This window comes from Epinephelus fuscoguttatus, linkage group LG12 (genome assembly GCF_011397635.1).
Source record: "Epinephelus fuscoguttatus linkage group LG12, E.fuscoguttatus.final_Chr_v1".
NCBI classification, from domain to species: domain Eukaryota; kingdom Metazoa; phylum Chordata; class Actinopteri; order Perciformes; family Serranidae; genus Epinephelus; species Epinephelus fuscoguttatus.
Window position 1 is genome coordinate 972118 of NC_064763.1, and position 22258 is coordinate 994375.

The 22258-nt window shown below is 43.0% G+C and overlaps 1 protein-coding gene across 1 annotated transcript in view; it reads left to right on the forward strand.

Moving 5' to 3' along the window:
- The first annotated feature begins 310 nt into the window (after window positions 1-310).
- LOC125897973 (WSC domain-containing protein 1-like) overlaps window positions 311-22258 on the forward strand; it is a 178097-nt gene continuing 156149 nt past the window's right edge. The window contains exons 1-2 of the mRNA XM_049591538.1: window positions 311-592; window positions 1855-2492. Coding sequence (XP_049447495.1) covers window positions 2105-2492 — 388 coding nt within the window. The 5' untranslated portion in view covers window positions 311-592; window positions 1855-2104. The remainder of the gene's footprint in view (window positions 593-1854; window positions 2493-22258) is intronic.

A 22258-nucleotide genomic window follows, 5' to 3' on the forward strand; every position in this document is an offset into this window, starting at 1 on the left:
TTTTTTTTTTATCCCGCTGAAAGAAGTGTTGTTTGGGTGCAGCGCGCATGCTGCTTCTTAAGTGATTACCGACAAAATCATGGTCCAATGCAGAGCAGGCTGCATGGCGCTGTGACGCTTGGTGTCGGGAAATATGATATGGTAGATATGGTGAAGCCGCTGTTTATTATCAGGCCCCATGTGCAGCGCGAGGTGCGGACTGCTGGAGACGCGTCAGTTTGCTCAGTACAGGAGCTGTGACGCGTTCACCAATGCAAATGACAAAGATTCCCCTCCTCCTCATCCCCTTTACCTCTCACCAGCACACACACTCACGCACAGCCTACTGCCTGCGCTTCATAGTGCCGCGCCAGCCTTTGAGAGCGACGGAGAGCAGCACTGACTGGGAGAGAGAGAGACAGACAGACAGAGAGAGAGAGAGAGAAAGAAAGCGAGAGAGAGATTATATAATAACAGCGGTGGGAAATGCTGGAGAGCAGTGGAGCCTTCACTGGACAGTAAGCGGGGAAAACAGCAAACACAACGGCCATTAACCGATAACCTGAGTGATCGCACGACACAAGGATGCCGAGCGTCCACCTCACGGCTGAAGGTAAGCCGCGTAGCCTGTGTTCAAATACTATAAATGGTGGAAGCACGTTGAGGGGGTTTAAGATGGAAGACCTCGGATTCTTAAATAGGTGATGCGTGTTTACACTCGGTGTTCATTGATTTATCTTTCAATATCCCAATCATCCCGTTACATCCACACAGATAGACAGACAATGGATTTGTTAGGATCATTTAGTGTGAAATGGGGAGCTGAATAGAACTTGGGGCACCCAGACTTGATCAGATATTGTTCATTGTGCAAACTGTTGCTTCTATCCTCGAGAGCCCTAGGCTACCGCACCCCTACTTTTTTCCGTGATGGTGGTATTGGGGGGTTACCGGGTACATAGTGGCGGGTCCGCTTCACGAGTTAGAACACGAGAGGCCTCAGATGAAAAGTAGAGCTGAAGGGCATGACGGTGTGCGACTGCCACCGAGACAACAGGGCAATAATGGATATCATCGGATGTGACGGAGGAGAGACAGTCACTGGGGGGTGGACAAACAGAGCTGGTGTTACATGAGAATTTTGAATCAAGGGGGGCAAGAGACCATCGTGGCAGAAAACATATACAATAGCACACAGGAGTGGGACAGGGCTGCACATCACTGCTCCTCTTTTCAATCAACGTATCAGGCTTAACGCTAGCAATACTGATCATCCAGGCATCTTCAAAATTGTCATCTTTGCATGTTTTTTAGTCATCATCTATTAATCTTTCTACAGATTGTCAGCATACTGCTGCAATAATCCCCATTTCATAAGCACCCATAATGCTCTCCACACAGATTTTTTTTCATCCCATGATGTCATTTGAGTGTGTTAACTGAGACTAGGGTAATATCAGTGTTCAAATAAATATAATCGGACTGTGCAGGGATTGAATAAAATCTGTGTATTGAAAGGCAATCCCTTCAAAAGTCATATTAGTGAAGGTTGGTGTCATTTTCTAACTTCCTCTCTTTAAAAAAATGAATGTGATAGGAAAGCACCACCAGATGAAACAAGAATTACAGGAATTGCAGAGCACAACTTGAGGCAGGATTTGAACTGAAAACAAATTGCAGGAATGAAAGCAACAAAGCAGCAGACACCAAGGGATGTGTTTCAAGATGCTGCAAGACAGAAACAAAAGCCCATATGTCAACACGAGCTGTGCATTTAATTCACCAGGCATATACTTCTGTTCCATTAGATTGTGCTCACATACAGAGAAATACACTCAAGCTTCAAGTCTGTGCTTTTCTGTTTTTGTGCTCTAGCTTTTCCCCATGATTGTCCTGAAGTCGGTGACCACAGCCTTGGATATTAAACCTCTTTTTTGTGGCATATCCATTGTTCCACCACTGCTGTTGGACTCTGTTGTGACGAAGGACCAAGATACAATGTCTACAACATTACCAGATGCTGCAGGTCTTTCTAAGATCGTGAAGTTGTAAGTAGGTCACAGATCTCCTTACTCCTGATCCATGAAATGGCCTTTCACTGAGGTAAGAGACAGTAAACAGGATAATGGCGCCCCTCTACAGACTGCACTGCCTCTTAAAGCGGGCTCAGATGCTTCTGCTCTGTCTGGGCATTGCCTATCTGATGGCAGGCAGTATCCTGCTCCTGCAGCGCTCCAGCATCAGAGTAGCCCAGTCAAACCTTGCCTGCCAACCACCCTTGCTGTCCCTCGCGGCACCTCCTACTGCCTTCAGGACTGCCGGCCTGGGTGTGAGGGCACGTTCCAGATGGGCTGCCATTCAGCCTGTGTCCAGAGGGGGAGCAAGTGCAGGGCGACACTGGCCTGCTTCCCAAAACCTGGGGGTGCAACACTTGCATCACCGCTGGTTTCACAGTTTGCTGCCAGAGAGCACAGAGCACAGAGTCTCACCCCACAAGAGCAGCAGACATAAAGGTACGTAACTGTACAGACCTAATGGCTGTTTCTGTCAATGAATCCAATACTTAAAATTTTAAAGGCACTCTGAAATGTTAGATTTGTCGCTACATTGAGTGGACACTGTTATCCTTAGTCCAAGACTTACAGGCCCTGTAGTGTGTAGGATTTAGTGGCATGAGATTGCAACCAACAGAAATTTCTCCCATGTGCCAGGCATGTAGGAGAACTACAGGGATTGACATGAAAACCTGAATGGCCCTATCTGGAGCCAGTGTCTGATTTGTCTATTCCATGCTACTGTAGAAACTGAAAGAACTGTAGACTCTGTTTGGACCTGCTCTCTATGTAGATATAAATGGCTCATGTTATGGTAACAAAAACAACAATTCTTAGTTTCAGGTGATTATAAACAAATGAAAACATAAGACCATTATGTTCCATTTCTGCCAATATACCTCCCTAAATCCTAGACACTGGACCTTTAAATACTGAGGTTAACTTCATAAGCATCAGTACAGCTTACCTTATAGCTAACTGGCCAGCAGGCAAAAGAAGCAAAGCAGCCAGTGTGTTAACATCTGACACCTGACTGCTGCTTGCCCTATTTGTATTAATTAATATGCCAGTGAGATGTAAACAACATGAAAGAGATAGTCAGCTGAATACTATTTTTAACCAAGCAATCATGTGAATGCAAAATTAATGTTATTCTTCATCACAAACTGCAGAGAACTGAACCAAGTCTAATGAATTCTGTTGAGAATGTAAAGTTATGCTTTAACCATCAGCTACTTGTTGTCAGCTTCTCTGAAACTAAAATCCAAAACACACCGCCAGCGCCACATGACGGCAGCGTCATTGACACGAGTCAGGTGCTGCCCCCAACACACACAGGGGGTGTTTCTTAAAGTCAAGGATTCTTCCTTGGGGGGATGTGTCCTCCAAGGAAGGATCCTGCAGAAGCAAGGCAAGAGTCCTCCCAAGCATTCAGTGAACACACAATGAAACAGGCTAATAAGTGTCCCCATGTGATCGTCATTAACCCTCAGCAGACTGAGGGGGTTTCAGTTACTGTGATCATTTTGGCACTCTCCAATGTTGTTGGACAGTTTTAAACACATGCATCAGTACTGTCAGAGTCACATGACTTTTAGGGAGAATATATTTCTGGATTGTATTTAAGAGTAAGCAGAGTAATGGAGTAAAGACAACAGCTGAAAAAGTTCTAAATTATCATTAACAGTGAACACAGACTCACACAGTCTGTCATTTCACAGTGATCCATATTTTCTGTGTGTCACCACACACACTGCGCTACAATAATATGAACAGATCTGATCTGATGAGCTGCACTGTTCTGACTCAGCTGATCGCGCCAATTGTACATTAACGGGTAATCCTCTGAAATATGTTCACCTCAAAACAGAAGAGTGATGCTTTGACCTGTAGCATATTCTAATGTCTTTACTGTGGCCATTCTCACCGCGAAAAATTCAGGTGGAGACATTAATCCAAATAAATGACATATTAATCTAAATCCTGCCAAGCTCCGCGGTGCAGGTTTCATTGAGGAGGCCCCGCCCTCACTTCCAGCAAATCGTGTACTGTGCAAAGCACTGTGGGGATTTTATACCTGCGGAGGAGCCACACATGCATCCTTCGATTTCTCTGAAAGAAGGACTCAGTCCTTCGTAAAATTCGGAAGGATCCTTGACATTGGAGCAGTCCTTCGGCGGGGGTCGATGACGTAATGTCCTTCAAATTTGGCCGTTTGAGGATCCTTCCTTGACATTGAGAAACGCCTACAGAAAGCGTCATGCTGCGGGGCATCAACTGGAATTCTATCGTACACTCCACTCCGCTAGGTGGCGGTGATGTGACTAGCTGGTTGCCAACCGCCAATTAGAACAAAAAACAAGGAAGAAGACACAAGAAGAGAAAGACAACACACAACGGAGGACGACCACCACAACCAGACAACGACGGTACCTTCTTCTCTGCTCTTCAACAGAGCTGCTACTACGGGAGTACAAAAATAGTACAAAATAGGCTTTTCTCTGAATAAGAAGCGCTTTTTCAAGGCCGGCTAGAAAATAGGACAATAGCGAGAAGTGCCGCGGTGCGTCATGTCACGCGTGTCGACATCCTGCCAGTGTGGGTTTGTAAATACGCACATCTCTTTTGATGCACGTCGTACGGCGCTGGTGTGTTTTGGCCTTAAGGGACCTCCAATATGTGGTTTTGTGGCCTCTTTACAACATTTAATGTAGTTTGCCAATCATTAACTGACCTTGAAAATCTATAGCCAAGGTTGTGCACTTCTACTGCCAATAAAAAGCAGACATTGCAAAGTCAGTGAAAAGGCTCTTAGCTTTCATGCAGTCATGCTGTCTGAAATAGATTCGTGGAAGGGAGAATATGTGAGACAAATGTATGAAGAAGCAAATACACCAGTTTGTTTTTTGTTATGTGATTTACTTTTTTAGCTCAGATGACCTGGAGCTGAGGTAACACACTTGCTGTACAAGGCTTGCATGGGACACACACACAAGGCTTCATTGTCATATATGAATGGATAATCATGACCTTTGAACATTTAAGGAGCATCATTATACATTTATATGACATTTTACTTGTGGTTGCTTCAGTTTGATCGATGAGGGATTCACTAATCCTCTAAAAACCAGAGAGGGAAAAAGGGAGGTAGTGTCTTGAAAATAAATTAGAATATATGAAGATAAAAATGATATAATTCTTTGCTTGTACTCACTGTTAAGGAGCCTTTAGCATTACTTGACTACTTTAAGACATCCTTGGAGATTTCCTCTGCTGTTTAACAGTGCTTAGAAGTGACTTTGCCATTTTGCTGAAATAATAAATACAATAGAATTACCTCCAGTGAGACATTTGTTCTTCCCACCCATTCTTGAAAAGCATCCTACAAGAGCTCTTTATCCTTTATTTTGACAGACACCACATAACCACTTAGTCACTAAGAAGGATAATACAGATAATGGCCACATTTCCCAGTTAAGAGCGATCTTACTTAACCCTTAGTGACTGGAGCCTACACTCTTCCATAAGTGGGTCAAAAATGACCCGTGTTAGAATCAATGTGTTTTTATGTCAGTTTTGTCATTTTGGTTGGGAATAATAATTTGTATTATATTTTGTATGATGCTGTGGTCCACACAAGAATAATTTCATGTTTGAAATATTTTTATTTTTCACTTTTTCAACATTATGAACATTTTTAAAACATTTTGAAAATTGAGAAAGAAAATTGCACAACAGCAATAGAACAATGTCAACATCCATTTTGTGTGAGTGTGTGTGTGTGTGTATGTGTGTGTGTGTGAGGGAGGGAGAGAGGAAGAGAGAGAGAGAAAGAGAGAATATATGCGCGTGTGTAACTGTCCAGACAGTTCCTCTCTCTTTTCTTGCCTTCTTGTCTCCTCACTATATGCAGTTGTGACTTAGCCAGCTTGGTGAGCTAACTTTTTTCGCAAACTATAAAATAGGCAAATTTGATGATAGATGATAAGAAACAGATACTCTTTCACACAATAGTCATGGATCACACACACACACACACACACACACACACACACACACACACACACACACACACACACACAGTACATACAGTACTGTTAGCTAGCTTAGTTAGCTAGCTAGTTTCGCAAAGTATAAAATAGGCAAATTTGATGATAGATGAGAAACACATACTCTTTCACACAATAGTCATAATTCACACACACACACACACACACACACACACACACACACACACACACACACTACATACAGTAAAGTTAGTTAGCTTAGTTAGCTAGCTAGTGTTAATTTCTTGATACATGATAAGACATAACGTTACTCTTTCACACAGTAGTCATGATGATGAAAATGAAGATAATACTTACATGTATCAGATCTTGCTGTGTAAAACAATCTTCTTAAGGGGTGACACTTATGGTATAGTTTGTGTGGTCCACAAAATATATGTTCCTGACAGTCACAGTTGATAAGAATCAAAGGTTCCCATGAAATTCCATAGGAAATGAATGTGGGTCATTTTTGACCCACTTATGGAAGCTTGGGGTAGTAATACAAAAACTTAAATTTCTTAAAATGTATATAATGTAAGTTAAAAATTTAAATGGCATGATACCAATAACTTGTTTTTTGAGTAATAGCTGGAATATGAAATGATGACAACTTTTCATTATATCGATATTGCAAGAAAACAACCTCACCGGGTCATTTTTGACCCACTTATGCATCTAAGGGTTAAGAACGTCTTTGGTCTGGTGTTTCCCAGGTGCGTTCTTAATGCCCTTCTTAGGATCGCTCTTAAGATCGCTCTTTAAGAAGCTCTTAACAGGAGCAGGAGCAGCAGCAGGATATCTGAATGTCGCAGGTTTGGAGGGTGGATGTGTTTCTGTTGTGCCCTGATGCATTTTTTGGGTTTTCATATGTGCATGCAGATGTGGGACATGTGCAGACAAATTATGATAAATGATAGTCATGATGATTCATTTTATTTGTGTGCCTGATGTGCACAGCACACACAGGAACACACTTGTTATTCCTCATACTTATTTTTCATCTTATTATTGTTTTTCTTACGCCAGATTTCGGTGCATAACTTGTGCCACAGCTTTGAGCACACATAGGGTCTTCATAACACATATAGATTCAAGATTCAGAGTGTTTATTGTCATATGCACAGTAAGGACACACGTTTCCCTGCAGAATGAAATTTGTTCTTTTCTGTCACCAATTAATGCTAAACAATCTGAAGTATCTATAAAATAGATAAAAATATATATGGTGCGCACTGTTTTAACATGTCTACAGAGCCCCTAAAGTCCCTAAAAAAGAAAAAAAAAATCTATCTCGTGCACACGAGATACTAAAACGTGCGCACGAGATAAGCTAACTCGAGTGCACGAGATACTAAAACGTATGAGAGGCCCTTTAAGACATAATTCATATTTGGTTTCACATGTACATCATACTCTCATACATACACCACTATACTCTCACACAAACACTACTATACCCTCTTACATGCACAATCATACTCTCATACATACACCACTATACTCTCATACAAACACTACTATACCCTCTTACATGCACAATCATACTGTCATACATACACCACTATACTCTCACACAAACACTACTACTGTATACCCTAGTGTTGCACGGTATACCAGTACTAAAATAGTACCGCAGTACTAGAGTATTCCAAACGGTACTATACTGCACTTGGAAAATACCGGTACTTTTTAAATTGATTCAATTCATTAATTTATTTAATTCATTTATACAAACAAACGCCTTCCTTGTTCCTAATGGAGCACAGATTGCACAAGTGGTGTGTATGACTGTATCCTACACACCTGTATCAACATTCGCAGCTGGCACACGTGAAAAAAGCAAGAGAAAGTCAGTCTCACAAAGGGAGACATCACGAGACAACACCAACTTGGTGAAACATTTGAGTTACCAAACCGTGACGTCCGTACCGAGGTACTTACCGAACCGTGATTTTTTTTGGTACTGTTACACCCTTACTATTTATTGTTCTAAAGGTTTGTATCCAAAAGGACTTTTCCTTAGGAAAAAGTACCAGAAAGTATCGAAATTCATATTGGTATCGGTACCGAAACAAAGATTTTGGTATCGTGACAACACTAGTATACCCTCTTACATGCACAGTCATACTCTTATACATACACCACTATACTCTCACACAAACACTACTATACCTTCTTACATGCACAATCATACTCTTATACATACACCACTATACTCTTACACAAACACTACTATACTCTCTTACATTTATCATCATGTCTTATTTACTGTCATACTCTTAGTGTAACAGAGGATAATATTATATGTATGTAAATATGATAGTATGTACATGAAAGTAACAGTATATGTAAAACAAAGTTCTAATATATGTATGAGAGAATAATAATATATTTGAAACAGAAAAATAGCATATGTAAGAGAAATTAGTTGTACATGTGAATGCAAATAATCATGTGTAAGGAACAAAATGACAGTGAATGTAAGACAGAATGATAGGGTGTGTGAATGAGAATAGTTGTTTGTGTGAGAGAGTTAGGGTTGAAACGGAAGGGAGTTTGATTGAAACGGAAATAAGACTGAATTCTCAGTTCCTGATTGATTATTTTTGATGAAGCGAGAAGAAGGCCCGCCTTCCCAATCATAATATGAGAAGATGGCGGAACTTGAGAGACTCAGCCCATCAAACCATCAAATCTGATAAAGGTTATTTAAATGCTGAGCCACAGCAAAAGAAGAATGGATTGGAATCATAAAAGAAACATATCGTAACCCTAATTTCTGGGGGAGGATAACTCATTTTGATACAGCAGCTCCTCAACATACACATAAACAGTATGTATGTTTCTGGAGTAAACCAGCCCCCTATAGTGAGTACCAAAAATACCAAAAATGGACCTTGGACTTATTTTTTGGACTTTTGTTTGAAATGAAATGCACAACATGTAACATTTAGTTTAAGTTTAGTTTAGTTTATTTACTTTATTAATCCCCCTGAGGGGAAATTCAATGTTTTCACTCTTGCTTGTCAGTTACACACAGGTCTGAAAGACACACACATGCACAAACAGGACAGAGTGAGGGGGCTGCCCTTGGTGAGGCGCCCCGAGCGGTTGGGGGGTTCGGTGCCTTGCTCAAGGGCATCTCGGCAGTGCCCAGGAGGTGAACTGGCACCTCTCCAGCCATCAGTCCACGCTCCATATTTTGGTCCGGACGGGGACTCGGAACAGGCAACCCTCCGGTTCCCAACCCAAGTCCCTATGGACTGAGCTACTGCCACCCCAATTAACACATTAACAGTAATTGACTTTTTCAATGTTTGTCTCTGCCTTTTTCCTTCTTGTCTGTATTATATAATACAAATACAAAAAATAAAAATACACTTCAAAAAAGAAAAGTGCTTGAAATCTACAAAATAATAATAATAAATACACACAATAGTAGTTATAATGTTAATGGGCATCCAGTCAGTTAGCTAGTTAGTAGCACCTTGGCTTTAATCAAGGGTGTAGGTTTGATTTTCACATTGGTAGGGACATAAACATGCTCCATGGCAGCGACCTGTACGTTGATGATTTTTTAATGCAATTTCACATCATGTGAAACTGATCACTGCTTTATAATGCATATTTAGATATCTACACTAAATACAAGAATGTCTTGGTTAATGTATTCTCTAATGTTATCAGTTACATGAATCACCACATCTGTCCATATGTGCTTCCCAAGGGCTTAACTTCAGTACCAGCCTGCGGTCTGCAGTTGGGTTGGTAATAGTGATCCGAATTGATATTGATATTGGGTATAAACATATATTATGCATGAATCAATATTTTAGCTTACCCCGAGTCACAGTGCTGAATCTCACTATCAACATATATCCTTCACGATTCAGTCTCACCTGTGAGGCTCTATCTCCCCCTGTCTCTCTTCCATTTCCTTTTGTCTCTCTTCCTGCCTCTCCTCCTCCATCTCCTCCATCTCCTCCAGTCTCTCTACTACTTGTCATCTGACAAAAAATATATTGATGCAAGACATGTGAACAGTGGGACAATCTGAGATGCAACAGTCATAGATTTTGATTGTTGTAGCCTGAGGAATACATACTGTATGTTTTACAATTGTGTAATTCATTAAACAACATCTGAATGTATATAGGCTAAAAAACAGCCATAATGTCAACACAAGTTAGGCAGCTTCATCATGTTAAACATAAATAAAGTAAATCAACAAAAATGTAAATGCTCCAAAACCATTATAATACAAATGTGTGCAAAATGTTGCACTTACACCCAATATCTATTACATATATGACTCAGTGTTCTTACTGGGTGTTTTTACTGGGAGCAGTGGATCTCTGTTCTCCTAAGTCTCTCCTTCACACACCATGGTTGCTGAAGACTGTCACTGAAGGAGCTATTATGTATAGTGTTTACACTTTATTTATTCAGACTGTTTCTATCATCTCATCTTACTACAAACATTAATTTGAACTGTGTCATCACTACATGACATCTATGATTGCTGATGGATCATGTGAAGTGGAATTTCATGTTCTCTGGCATATAATATTGATCTGATAGTTGCCAAACTTAGCTCAGCTAGTATTAGCTCGTTAGCATCTCATTATCTAGCAAAGAGCTGCCAAGGAATGCCATTCAGTTAGCCTAATATCAACAGGTGTTTGTTTAGCTTATTTGCTGAACCAACCGACTCATCGTTCACACTCGGCGCTCCAGGAATGTGTCGTTCCCTCACGAACTGCCGTGAACTGTACAGTGACGCACACCCACAAAGTCAGTGGAGAGAGCAGCGCTGGGGAAAATAAAGGTAGAGCCAATCGATGAGCAATACGAGGTTAGAGGCGGGACGTATGGTAGACACCAACGATTGTTAACCCTTTGTGTACCCTTTGTGTACGCTGACAGCCAGTGTTTATATTGGTAGGGACAATACAGAAGGGACTGAATACTGGCAGGGACGTGTCCCTGCTGTCCCTACCCAATCCTATGCCTATGGCTTTAACATTAACACATGCACATGACACAACAGCTAGCTTCTCTCATTCCATTTCAAACAGAGGACAGTGGTACTGACCACCTGTAGCTAGAAAAAATGTCAGCTAACTCCTACCTGACAACATGAACAGTGGCCTATGATTAAATGCAGCAAAAATGAGGACTGGTAATGATAATAATGTGTTGGTATTGAGTGGTAGAAGTTAGGAAATGTGCCACATGTCCTGGTTTAAGCCAGGTACTTAGACCACTACTGCATATCACCCACTCTGGAAGGCAGTGCATTGCTCTGTGCAGATAGAGCGCTCAGAGCCCGAGTCGGGGAAAGGTGCTACTGTATTTTTGTTGTTAAAATATTATGTTGCAACCAAGTACTGTATGGCTTTGACACTTTTCTAGCTTGTTAAAAAGGGACATGCAGGAAAAAAAAAAAATCAAATCTCTCAAATTTTAGGGGTGCTGGGATTCAATTTAGGGGTGCTTCAGCACCCCCCAAAATGGGCTAGAAACGCCTATGGGCCAACAGCTTCACTGAGGGGAACTGCCCATTGGTTCGACAGCCCATTGGTTCGACATCCCATTGTTCCGACCATATTAAACTCATTGTTCCGAAGTCCGTTCCGAAATCATCATGATGCCCTGTGGTTAAGGTCTGGTTAGGTTTAGGCACAAAAACCACTTGGTTAGGGTCAGGAAAAGATCATGGTGTGGGTTAAAATGAAAAAGAAAGTGACAAACACATAAGCCATGAGCCTGCTCCGCCTCAAGCCGGTCACGGTGCATGATACGCCTTCCGCGAGCCGTTCAGCACTGCGGACAGTCGGACTAATGGGATGTTGAACCAGTGGGCTGCCGAACCAATGACATGGACCCTTCACTGAGTCGCTCAAGGTCTGCCATCTTTTCATATTATGATTGGGAAGGCGGGCCTTCTTCTCGCTTCATCAAAAATAACCAATCAGGAACTGAGAATTCAGTCTTATTTCCGTTTCAATCAAACTCCCTTCCGTTCCAATCAAACTCTCTCACACAAACAACTATCCTCATTCACACACCCTATCATTCTGTCTTACATTCACTGTCATTTTGTTCCTTACACATGATTATTTGCATTCACATGTACAACTAATTTCTCTTACATATGCTATTATTGTTTCAAATATATTATTATTCTCTCATACAGTACAGGCCAAAAGTTTGGACACACCTTCTCATTCAATGCGTTTTCTTTATTTTCATGACTATTTACATTGTAGATTCTCACTGAAGGCATCAAAACTATGAATGAACACATGTGGAGTTATGTTCTTAACAAAAAAAGGTGAAATAACTGAAAACATGTTTTATATTCTAGTTTCTTCAAAATAGCCACCCTTTGCTCTGATTACTGCTTTGCACACTCTTGGCATTCTCTCGATGAGCTTCAAGAGGTAGTCACCTGAAATGGTTTCCACTTCACAGGTGTGCCTTATCAGGGTTAATTAGTGGAATTTCTTGCTTTATCAATGGGGTTGGGACCATCAGTTATGTTGTGCAGAAGTCAGGTTAATACACAGCCGACAGCCCTATTGGACAACTGTTAAAATTCATATTATGGCAAGAACCAATCAGCTAACTAAAGAAAAACGAGTGGTCATCATTACTTTAAGAAATGAAGGTCAGTCAGTCCGGAAAATTGCAAAAACTTTAAATGTGTCCCCAAGTGGAGTCGCAAAAACCATCAAGCGCTACAACGAAACTGGCACACATGAGGACCGACCCAGGAAAGGAAGACCAAGAGTCACCTCTACTTCTGAGGATAAGTTCATCCGAGTCACCAGCCTCAGAAATCACAAGTTAACAGCAGCTCAGATCAGAGACCAGATGAATGCCACACAGAGTTCTAGCCGCAGACCCATCTCTAGAACAACTGTTAAGAGGAAACTGCGCAAATCAGGCCTTCATGGTCAAATAGCTGCTAGGAAACCACTGCTAAGGAGAGGCAACAAGCAGAAGAGATTTGTATGGGCCAAGAAACACAAGGAATGGACATTAGACCAGTGGAAATCTGTGCTTTGGTCTGATGAGTCCAAATTTGAGATCTTTGATTCCAACCGCCATGTCTTTGTGAGACGCAGAAAAGGTGAACGGATGGATTCCACATGCCTGATTCCCACTGTGTAGCATGGAGGAGGAGGTGTGATGGTGTGGGGGTGTTTTGCTGGTGACACTGTTGGGGATTTATTCAAAATTGAAGGCACACTGAACCAGCATGGCTACCACAGCATCCTGCAGCGACATGCCATCCCATCCGGTTTACGTTTAGTTGGACGATCATTTATTTTTCAACAGGACAATGACCCCAAACACACCTCCAGGCTGTGTAAGGGCTATTTGACCAAGAAGGAGAGTGATGGAGTGCTGCGGCAGATGACCTGGCCTCCACAGTCACCGGACCTGAACCCAGTCGAGATGGTTTGGGGTGAGCTGGACCGCAGAGTGAAGGCAAAGGGGCCAACAAGTGCTAAACACCTCTGGGAACTCCTTCAAGACTGTTGGAAAACCATTTCAGGTGACTACCTCTTGAAGCTCATCGAGAGAATGCCAAGAGTGTGCAAAGCAGTAATCAGAGCAAAGGGTGGCTATTTTGAAGAAACTAGAATATAAAACATGTTTTCAGTTATTTCACCTTTTTTTGTTAAGTACATAACTCCACATGTGTTCATTCATAGTTTTGATGCCTTCAGTGAGAATCTACAATGTAAATAGTCATGAAAATAAAGAAAACGCATTGAATGAGAAGGTGTGTCCAAACTTTTGGCTTGTACTGTATATATATATATATATATATATATATATATATATATGTACATATGTACATAGCCTATATTTATATGTCTACATATCCTGTATACACATTTTATATTTTTTAATCTTTTAGTTTTCTTCATTTTTCTTATTCAAGCTACATTGTCACTCTCCCTTTACTGTCTGTGCTTTGAGCTGCTGTGACGTGAATTTCCCAAGTGTGGGATTAATAAAGTTTTTATTGTATCTTATTTTATCTTATCTTATCTTATCTTACGAAGAGGTAAATTCATGTCTATGGGTAAATTAACAACTTGGTTTCTTTACAACTAGATGGTTCCGTTGCCTCAGCTGTACTCCTAGGATTTTTAGCAGGTGCCGCACAGTTCTCTGAGTCACTACCAAACATGCTTGGATGCATTTCAAATGCATGAATTTGTATCCATGAAGCATCCCGTGTTGGTTCAATTGCTCCTGCAGAAAGAGAGCGACATCCAGCACGTCACTACCAAGAAGGTAGTAATAGCAGATTAACACCGCAGAGCACAGCACCGCAGTGGGAGCATTCACAGCAGATTAGAGTCTACACCACGCGGGGAAACAGCAGACGGCATAACCACTGTTAGCACTGGGCTAACAGGAGTCCACCAGCACAGCTTACCGGAGGCCGATCCAACGGACCAGGTCCAGTATTTGGGCCTGCACCGTTAAGTCTTGCTAACCATGTCTGACCTGTGTGTACAGCCTTATAATCGAATCTACTGTGTCTCTCTTTACCTCACCGGCCTACAGCTACCACCACAATTATAACCCCTCTCCTGTTTCAACTCCATTACTGGCCACAGTTGTGTTTAGTCCTCCCCAGAAAACTTCCACCGACCCCACCGTGACATGCCTCCACTCACCTCGCCTGGTTGTGACAGCTGCCACCAGCTGAGCCAGAGGATCAACGAGCTGGAAGGGAGGATGAACTGTTGGAACTGCTGTACCAGTTGAGGGTAGAGGAACAGATCATGGACTCGATGGTCGTCACTTTGGGTCCACATCCACAGGAGAACTAGACTCAACTGTCCACCTCCCGTCTCCGAACAGCGCAGCCATCATGGCCACAGCTCAATGGTCCCAGTTAGGAGCGAAGCCCAAGGCTCTGGTTAACTTCACTCCCTCTCCCAGATCCCGTCGGGAGAAATCATGGACTGATGTCCGGAAAAGTACTTGAGATGGAAAGCCTCAACACAGTTCACCTTCGTCTCAGCCCCTCCAGCTGTCCAATGATGAGGATCATTTGCCCCCACTTAAAAATGACAACTCTCCTCCGCCATCAAAGCTGGCTTCCTCCATTCAATCACCCCACCAAAAGCTCCTGAAAGAGGCCATGCCCAAACGCGTGCCGTCTCCCGGCCCAACTGCTGTTGTCCCCTCCGCAAACCTGGACAATCCTCACTCCACATCCCCTTCTCACAGCACTGACTCAGGCAATGGGAACCAGCAGTCGTCACCTCCTCGTCCACTCTTCTCCCCAACCACATTAATAGTTGGAGACTCAATAATCAAAAATGTCCGCTTTTTCAACGCTGCCACACACTGTTTCCCTGGGTCCACTGTTCCCGTCATACTCAGAAAACTCCCGGCGCTGCTGTGCTTTCTTCCGTCCTCTATAAGACGAATGGTTGTTCATGTTGGCTCCGATGACACCGCTCGTAGACAGTCTGAACTGACAAAAATTTACTTGAAGGATGTTTTAAATTTTTAACCAGCTGCGGGAAATCAATTTTTATTTCCGGGCCGATTCTCACCACGGCCCGCGGAGCGGAAGGTTTTTCAAAGATTCTCAGCCTGGTTACAGTCCACCTGCTTCACTAACAATATCAACTTCATAGACAATTTTAATCTGTTCTGGAACTGCTCCCTCCTTCTCAGAGATCCATCCAAACTGGCACGTTAGCTAATGGCTAACCTGCAACACGCTGTCCACTCCACTGGCACCTCGCTGTCCACTTACATAGACAAACTCTGTACAGAAGGCTGGGGAGGTGGCATTGCTGCCATCTTCAGGAAATATATCAAACACCATCTCCATCCCTCCTGCCCCCTCATTTGAACACCTCACCTTCAAACTCTCTGGTCCCTGTCCTCTGGTCACAGCCATCATTTACACACCAGAAGAGGAATGGATTGGAATCATAAAAGAAACATATTGTAACCCTAATTTCTGGGGGAGGATAACTCATTTTGATACAGCAGCTCCTTAACATACACATAAACAATATGTATGTTTCTGGAGTAAACCAGCCCCCTGTAGTGAGTACCAAAAATACCAAAAATGGACCTTGGACTTATTTTTTGGACTTTTGTTTGAAATGAAATGCACAACATGTAACGTTTAGTTTAGTTTATTTACTTTATTAATCCCCCTGAGGGGAAATTCAATGTTTTCACTCTTGCTTGTCAATTACACACAGGTCCGAAAGACACACACATGCACAAACAGGACCTATACATGCACAAAGTGGAGAGATGTCAGAGTGAGGGGGCTGCCCTTGATGAGGTGCCCTGAGCGGTTGGGGGGTTCTGTGCCTTGCTCAAGGGCACCTCGACAGTGCCCAGGAGGTGAACTGGCACCTCTCCAGCCGCCAGTCCACGCTCCATATTTTGGTCCCAACGGGGACTCGACAGGCGACCCTCCGGTTCCCAACCCAAGTCCCTATGGACTGAGCCACTGCCGCCCCAATTAACACATTAACAGTAATTGACTTTTTCAATGTTTGTCTCTGCCTTTTTCCTTCTTGTCTGTATTATATAATACAAATACATAAATAAAAATACACTTCAAAAAAGAAAAGTGCTTGAAATCTACAAAATAATAATAATAATAAATACACACAATAGTAGTTATAATGTTAATGGGCATCCAGTCAGTTAGCTAGTCAGTAGCACCTTGGCTTTAATCAAGGGCGTAAGTTTGATTTTCACATTGATAGGGACATAAACGTGCTCCATGGCGGCGACCTGTACGTTGATGATTTTTTAATGCAATTTCACATCATGTGAAACTGATCACTGCTTTATAATGCATATTTAGATATCTACACTAAATACAAGAATGTCTTGGTTAATGTATTCTCTAATGTTATCAGTTACATGAATCACCACATCTGTCCATATGTGCTTCCCAGGGTAAACTATAATAATAACAATAACAGTATACTCCGAAGGGCTTAACTTCAGTACCAGCCTGCGGTCTGCAGTTGGGTTGGTAATAGTGATCCGAATTGATATTGATATTGGGTATAAACATATATTATGCATGAATCAATATTTTAGCTTACCCCGAGTCACAGTGCTGAATCTCACTATCAACATATATCCTTCACGATTCGGTCTCACCTGTGAGGCTCTATCTCCCCCTGTCTCTCTTCCATTTCCTTTTGTCTCTCTTCCTGCCTCTCCTCCTCCATCTCCTCCAGTCTCTCTACTACTTGTCATCTGACAAAAAATATATTGATGCAAGACATGTGAACAGTGGGACAATCTGAGATGCAACTGTCATAGATTTTGATTGTTGTAGCCTGAGGAATACATACTGTATGTTTTACAATTGTGTAATTCATTAAACAACATCTGAATGTATATAGGCTAAAAAACAGCCATAATGTCAACACAAGTTAGGCAGCTTCATCATGTTAAACATAAATAAAGTAAATCAACAAAAATGTAAATGCTCCAAAACCATTATAATACAAATGTGTGCAAAATGTTGCACTTACACCCAATATCTATTACATAAATATGACTCAGTGTTCTTACTGGGTGTTGTTACTGGGAGCAGTGGATCTCTGTTCTCCTAAGTCTCTCCTTCACACACCATGGTTGCTGAAGACTGTCACTGAAGGAGCTATTATTTATAGTGTTTACACTTTATTTATACAGACTTATTCAGAGACTTATTCAGAGATGCGCGGATGGCAGTTATAATGGCCTGGTCCGCAGTTAATCCGCGGATCGGGCGGGTCAGTTGATAAAAATGAACAATCTGATTAATGGCAGATGGGTTATGGGCGGGTGAAAATAATAGCCTAATAATAAGTTTTATTTAAATCGCACCCTTTAAAAACAAAGTTTACAAATTGCTTTGACAAACATTAATGAGGGGAAAATGTATTGCATGCTCTAAAATGTGAACAGTACATTTTAATATTTATATTTAGTCAGGCACAATCTGGCCAGCGGCCAGACTCTCATTGAGCCTAATTGAGGACCCCTGTGTATAGACTGGAACACCGGAGCATGATGGAGGGTGCGAAGGCAGTTCGAGAGAAAATTAAAAAAGGAGAGCTTAAAACCAAGACAAAGGAAGGGCAGAAAAGTTCAGTGTGGGACCGATTTAGCGTAGTGCTTAACAGTGACGACTCAAGTGCTGGATATGCAATATGCAACGGCTGTGAAGCCGTATATGTATATGATAGCCACAAAACAGGTACCTTGAACATGAAACATCATGTGTGTGATAAAACAAAAACAAGCAGGCCGAGTCCGACAAATACCTTAAACTCATTCGTCCGCCGAGACAGCAAAAGAGTAGTCCCACTGGAAGTTAGATCCAAGTTAGTGGACGACTGCGTGGATTTGTGCTGTGTGGATATGCGCCCATTTGATATTGTCACCGGCAAAGGATTCGCCCAGGTGGCCCAGAGACTAATCACCATCGGAGCTCAATATGGTGCCATTGACGTTGATGCCATCCTTCCCCATTGGCAAACTGTGTGCGACAGGGCAAAGCTACTGGCTGCTACAGATAAGGAGAAACTATCTGAACGCATCCAAAAAGTGATGGAGGATGGCGGAATAGCTGTTACCACAGATATGTGGACAGACGAATTCAACAAGAGAGCATACACAGTCCTAACATGTCACTACATTAACGAGAAGTGGCACCTAGAGAGTGTCGCATCCTGGCTACAGTGGAATTTGACTGTCTTCTCAAAAAGACCGGCGAAAATATCCATGACCAAATAACAACTGTGCTGATGAATTACGGAATATCTCTGGACAAGGTGGTTTTTGTTAGTGATCAGGGCCCAAACATAAAGTCAGCACTTCGGTCCTACCACTGGATCCCGTGCACCGCACACATCCTGAACACGGTGCTGAGACACACCTTCTGTGAGAAAAATGCAGCGGAATGCATCAAAGATGTGGTGGAAATGTTGGATACCTGCAAAAGCCTCATCACATTTCTTAAGAAAACGGGGGCTGTTGCGAGTTTGGCGCACACTGTGATCCAGGAGTGTGAAGTTCGCTGGAACAGTAAAGTCAACATGCTGGAATCTGTCCTGAAACACTATGGTGAAGTGAGACAGCTCCTGGATGAAAAAGATCAGCTGCATCGGATGGAGGGCATCTATCAGGACCAGCTGGTCCATCTGATTGAATTCCTCACTCTCTTCAAATTAGCCATTACCGGGCTGGAAGGAGAGAAATACCCAACCATTCACATCGTGCTGCTCTGGTTTCACAAACTCAAAAAACACTGCCAGCCAAAGTTTGGAGATCCAGGATACATATCTCAACTCCGCGCTCGCGCATCCCACCTGCTTGACGAGAAAATGCTCCTGACTCCCACTCACAAGATGGCCACGTTTCTCTGTCCTAGATTTAAATCCCTGGAAATGTTGACTCCGGAGGACAGACAGGAGGTGATGAGACAAGTGCGGGCCGCCCTGGTGAATGAGGAACACCGCGTCAGCCAGGATGGAGGAGAAGGCACCTCCGTCACCTACGCAGCTGCAGGACAAGGTAAATTCAGCCTAACAATGATATCATTCTTCATTAAGTAGGCTAGTTACACCGTCACTAACTTAGTGTGGTATTGTGTATGGGTAGGTGTGCGTTAATAATGAACCTAATGTCACCTGTTTTAGGTGGACACGGGACCGGGCCAGCAAAAAAGCAGAGGGTGGACTTCGAGGAGTGGGACGATGAGCCACCCAGACTGATGGATGAAGTGGAGGAGTACTGTTCCACTAACTTCCAAGTCGAGGAGTTATCAGAGGAAAATTTGCTTTCTTTCTGGGAGAAACAAGGCCGCTCATTCCCACGGCTGCAGCTGCTTGCAAGGAGAGTCTTGTGTATTCCCGCAACTAGTGCTGCGAGTGAGCGCTCATTCAGCGCAGCAGGGCGCATCATAGAGGCGAGGCGGAATCGCTTGAATCCTGGTACAGTGGATGCTATCTTATTTTTGCACAGTGCAAAGAAGAAGTCCAAAGATTAGGCCATGACATTAGATTGCATTAGGCCTGTTCGTTATTAGAGCGAGTGTTGGTTTGGCTTTAAGCTACAACATTGTTCTATTTATTTTTGAACTGCTGCGCACTTAGGCAGTGGCACATTTATAATATATGTTGGAAAAATGAACACTAACTGGACTGTTACTGTTCGTAAAGTTGCCATGACATTCAGAATTTTATTTTAATTAACAGAAAAGTGATCTGAATTTGCGAGCCTCGCTGTGTTTTGGACTGCTGGATGCCGTTATGTTTTATTATTTGTTTTGTACAGCGGCCTAACATTATTTGTTTAATTATTCTGTCATTTATATGCTCAGGAAGTTTTAGCGACTTGCAGAACTGTGAGTGAAATGTAAGCCGATGTTCAGGCTATTGTTGAAATCCTGAGAAAAGAACGTTTTCTAAAAATAAATGTTTGTTTAAAATGAGCCTACTTGTGTCGTGTGCAATACGACACAAGTAGGGGTGCTGGGATTCAATTTAGGGTGCTTCAGCACCCCCCAGAATGGGCTAGAAACGCCTATGCCCAACACATTAATTTCCCAACACACAACCGTGGTCACAAACACATTAATTTCCCAACCAACTGTGGTCACATTCTGGACTTGGTCTGCTCCGCTAATCTCAACATTCAACAGTTATCCAGCCACAATCTACACATCTCTGACCACCTGGCTATCACTATGAACGCAGACATCCCTATCCCCACCACAAAACACAACCGGACCATTACGTTCAGATTGCCTGTCTGCCTCACCTCTCCGCCGTCTGATGACCCTGCTGACCTGGTAAACTACTACAATGACACACTGTCCTCCTGCTTGGATCAACTCGCCCCCACCAAATCAAAAACCGTCTCATTCACTCACTCCGCCCCCTGGTACACTCCCGCACTTAGCCAACAATACAAAGATGCACTCAACGTTGCCCGGTCCACCCACTACTCTCACCTCATCCACTCTGGCTCCAACAACCCCAAGGCTCTGTTCTCCACCACAAACTCCCTCCTCAAACCACATGACATCACCTCCTCATCATTCACCACTGCGAAGTGCCAATCCTTCTTAACATACTTCCAAACAAAAATAAACACCATCTACAGTAACCTCAAAACCCGGTTTAAACCCTGACAATCCAAGTAACTTCCGCCCCATCTCCAATCTCCCCTTCCTGTCAAAAATCCTGGAACGTGCTGTTGCCTCACAATTCAGAACCCACCTCACCTCCAATAACCTGTTCAAATCTTTCCAGTCCAGCTTCCGTTCAAAACATAGCACTGAAACAGCCCTCCTGAAAGTCACCAACGACCTCCTCCTCTCCTTAGACTCTGGACACCTCAACATTCTCATCCTCCTTGACCTCACAGCAGCCTTCAACACCATCAATCACTCCATCCTGCTCTCCTGACTGGAATCATCTCTCCACATCACTGGCACAGCACTCTCCTGGATTCCCTCCTACCTCACCAAACGACACCAGTTCATCAGTATAAACAACTGCACCTCCCCCACCACTCCCCTGTCCCAAGATGTCCCCCAGGGGTCGGCGCTTGGTCCCCTCCTCTTCATCCTCTACGTGCTCCCCCTTGGCAAGATTATCCGTCGTCACGGCCTCCAGTTCCAATGCTACGCCGACAAGTTCCAACTGTACATCTCCACCAAAGCCATTACCAACACCACCCACTCCACACTCACCAACTGTCTCACTCAAATAAAATCATGGATGCAAACAAACTATCTCCAGCTGAAAATCGAACATAATCATCATTGACCCCACATCCCGCAACAAAGCCACCCACAGCCTCTCCCTCACTTTCGATAACTGCACTGTCTCCCTCACTACACACCCGCAACCTAGGAATCATCTTCAACAGCCAGCTAAGATTTGACCACCACATCAATCACGTCGCCAGGACTGCCTTCTTCCACCTCAAGAACATTGCCCGTCTCCGCCCCTCACTCACTTTCTCTGCTGCAGAAACCCTCATCCACACATTTATCACATCCAGACTGGACTACTGCAACAGCATCCTCTATGGCTCATCATTTAAACTCCTCAATAAACTTCAGTACATCCAGAACTC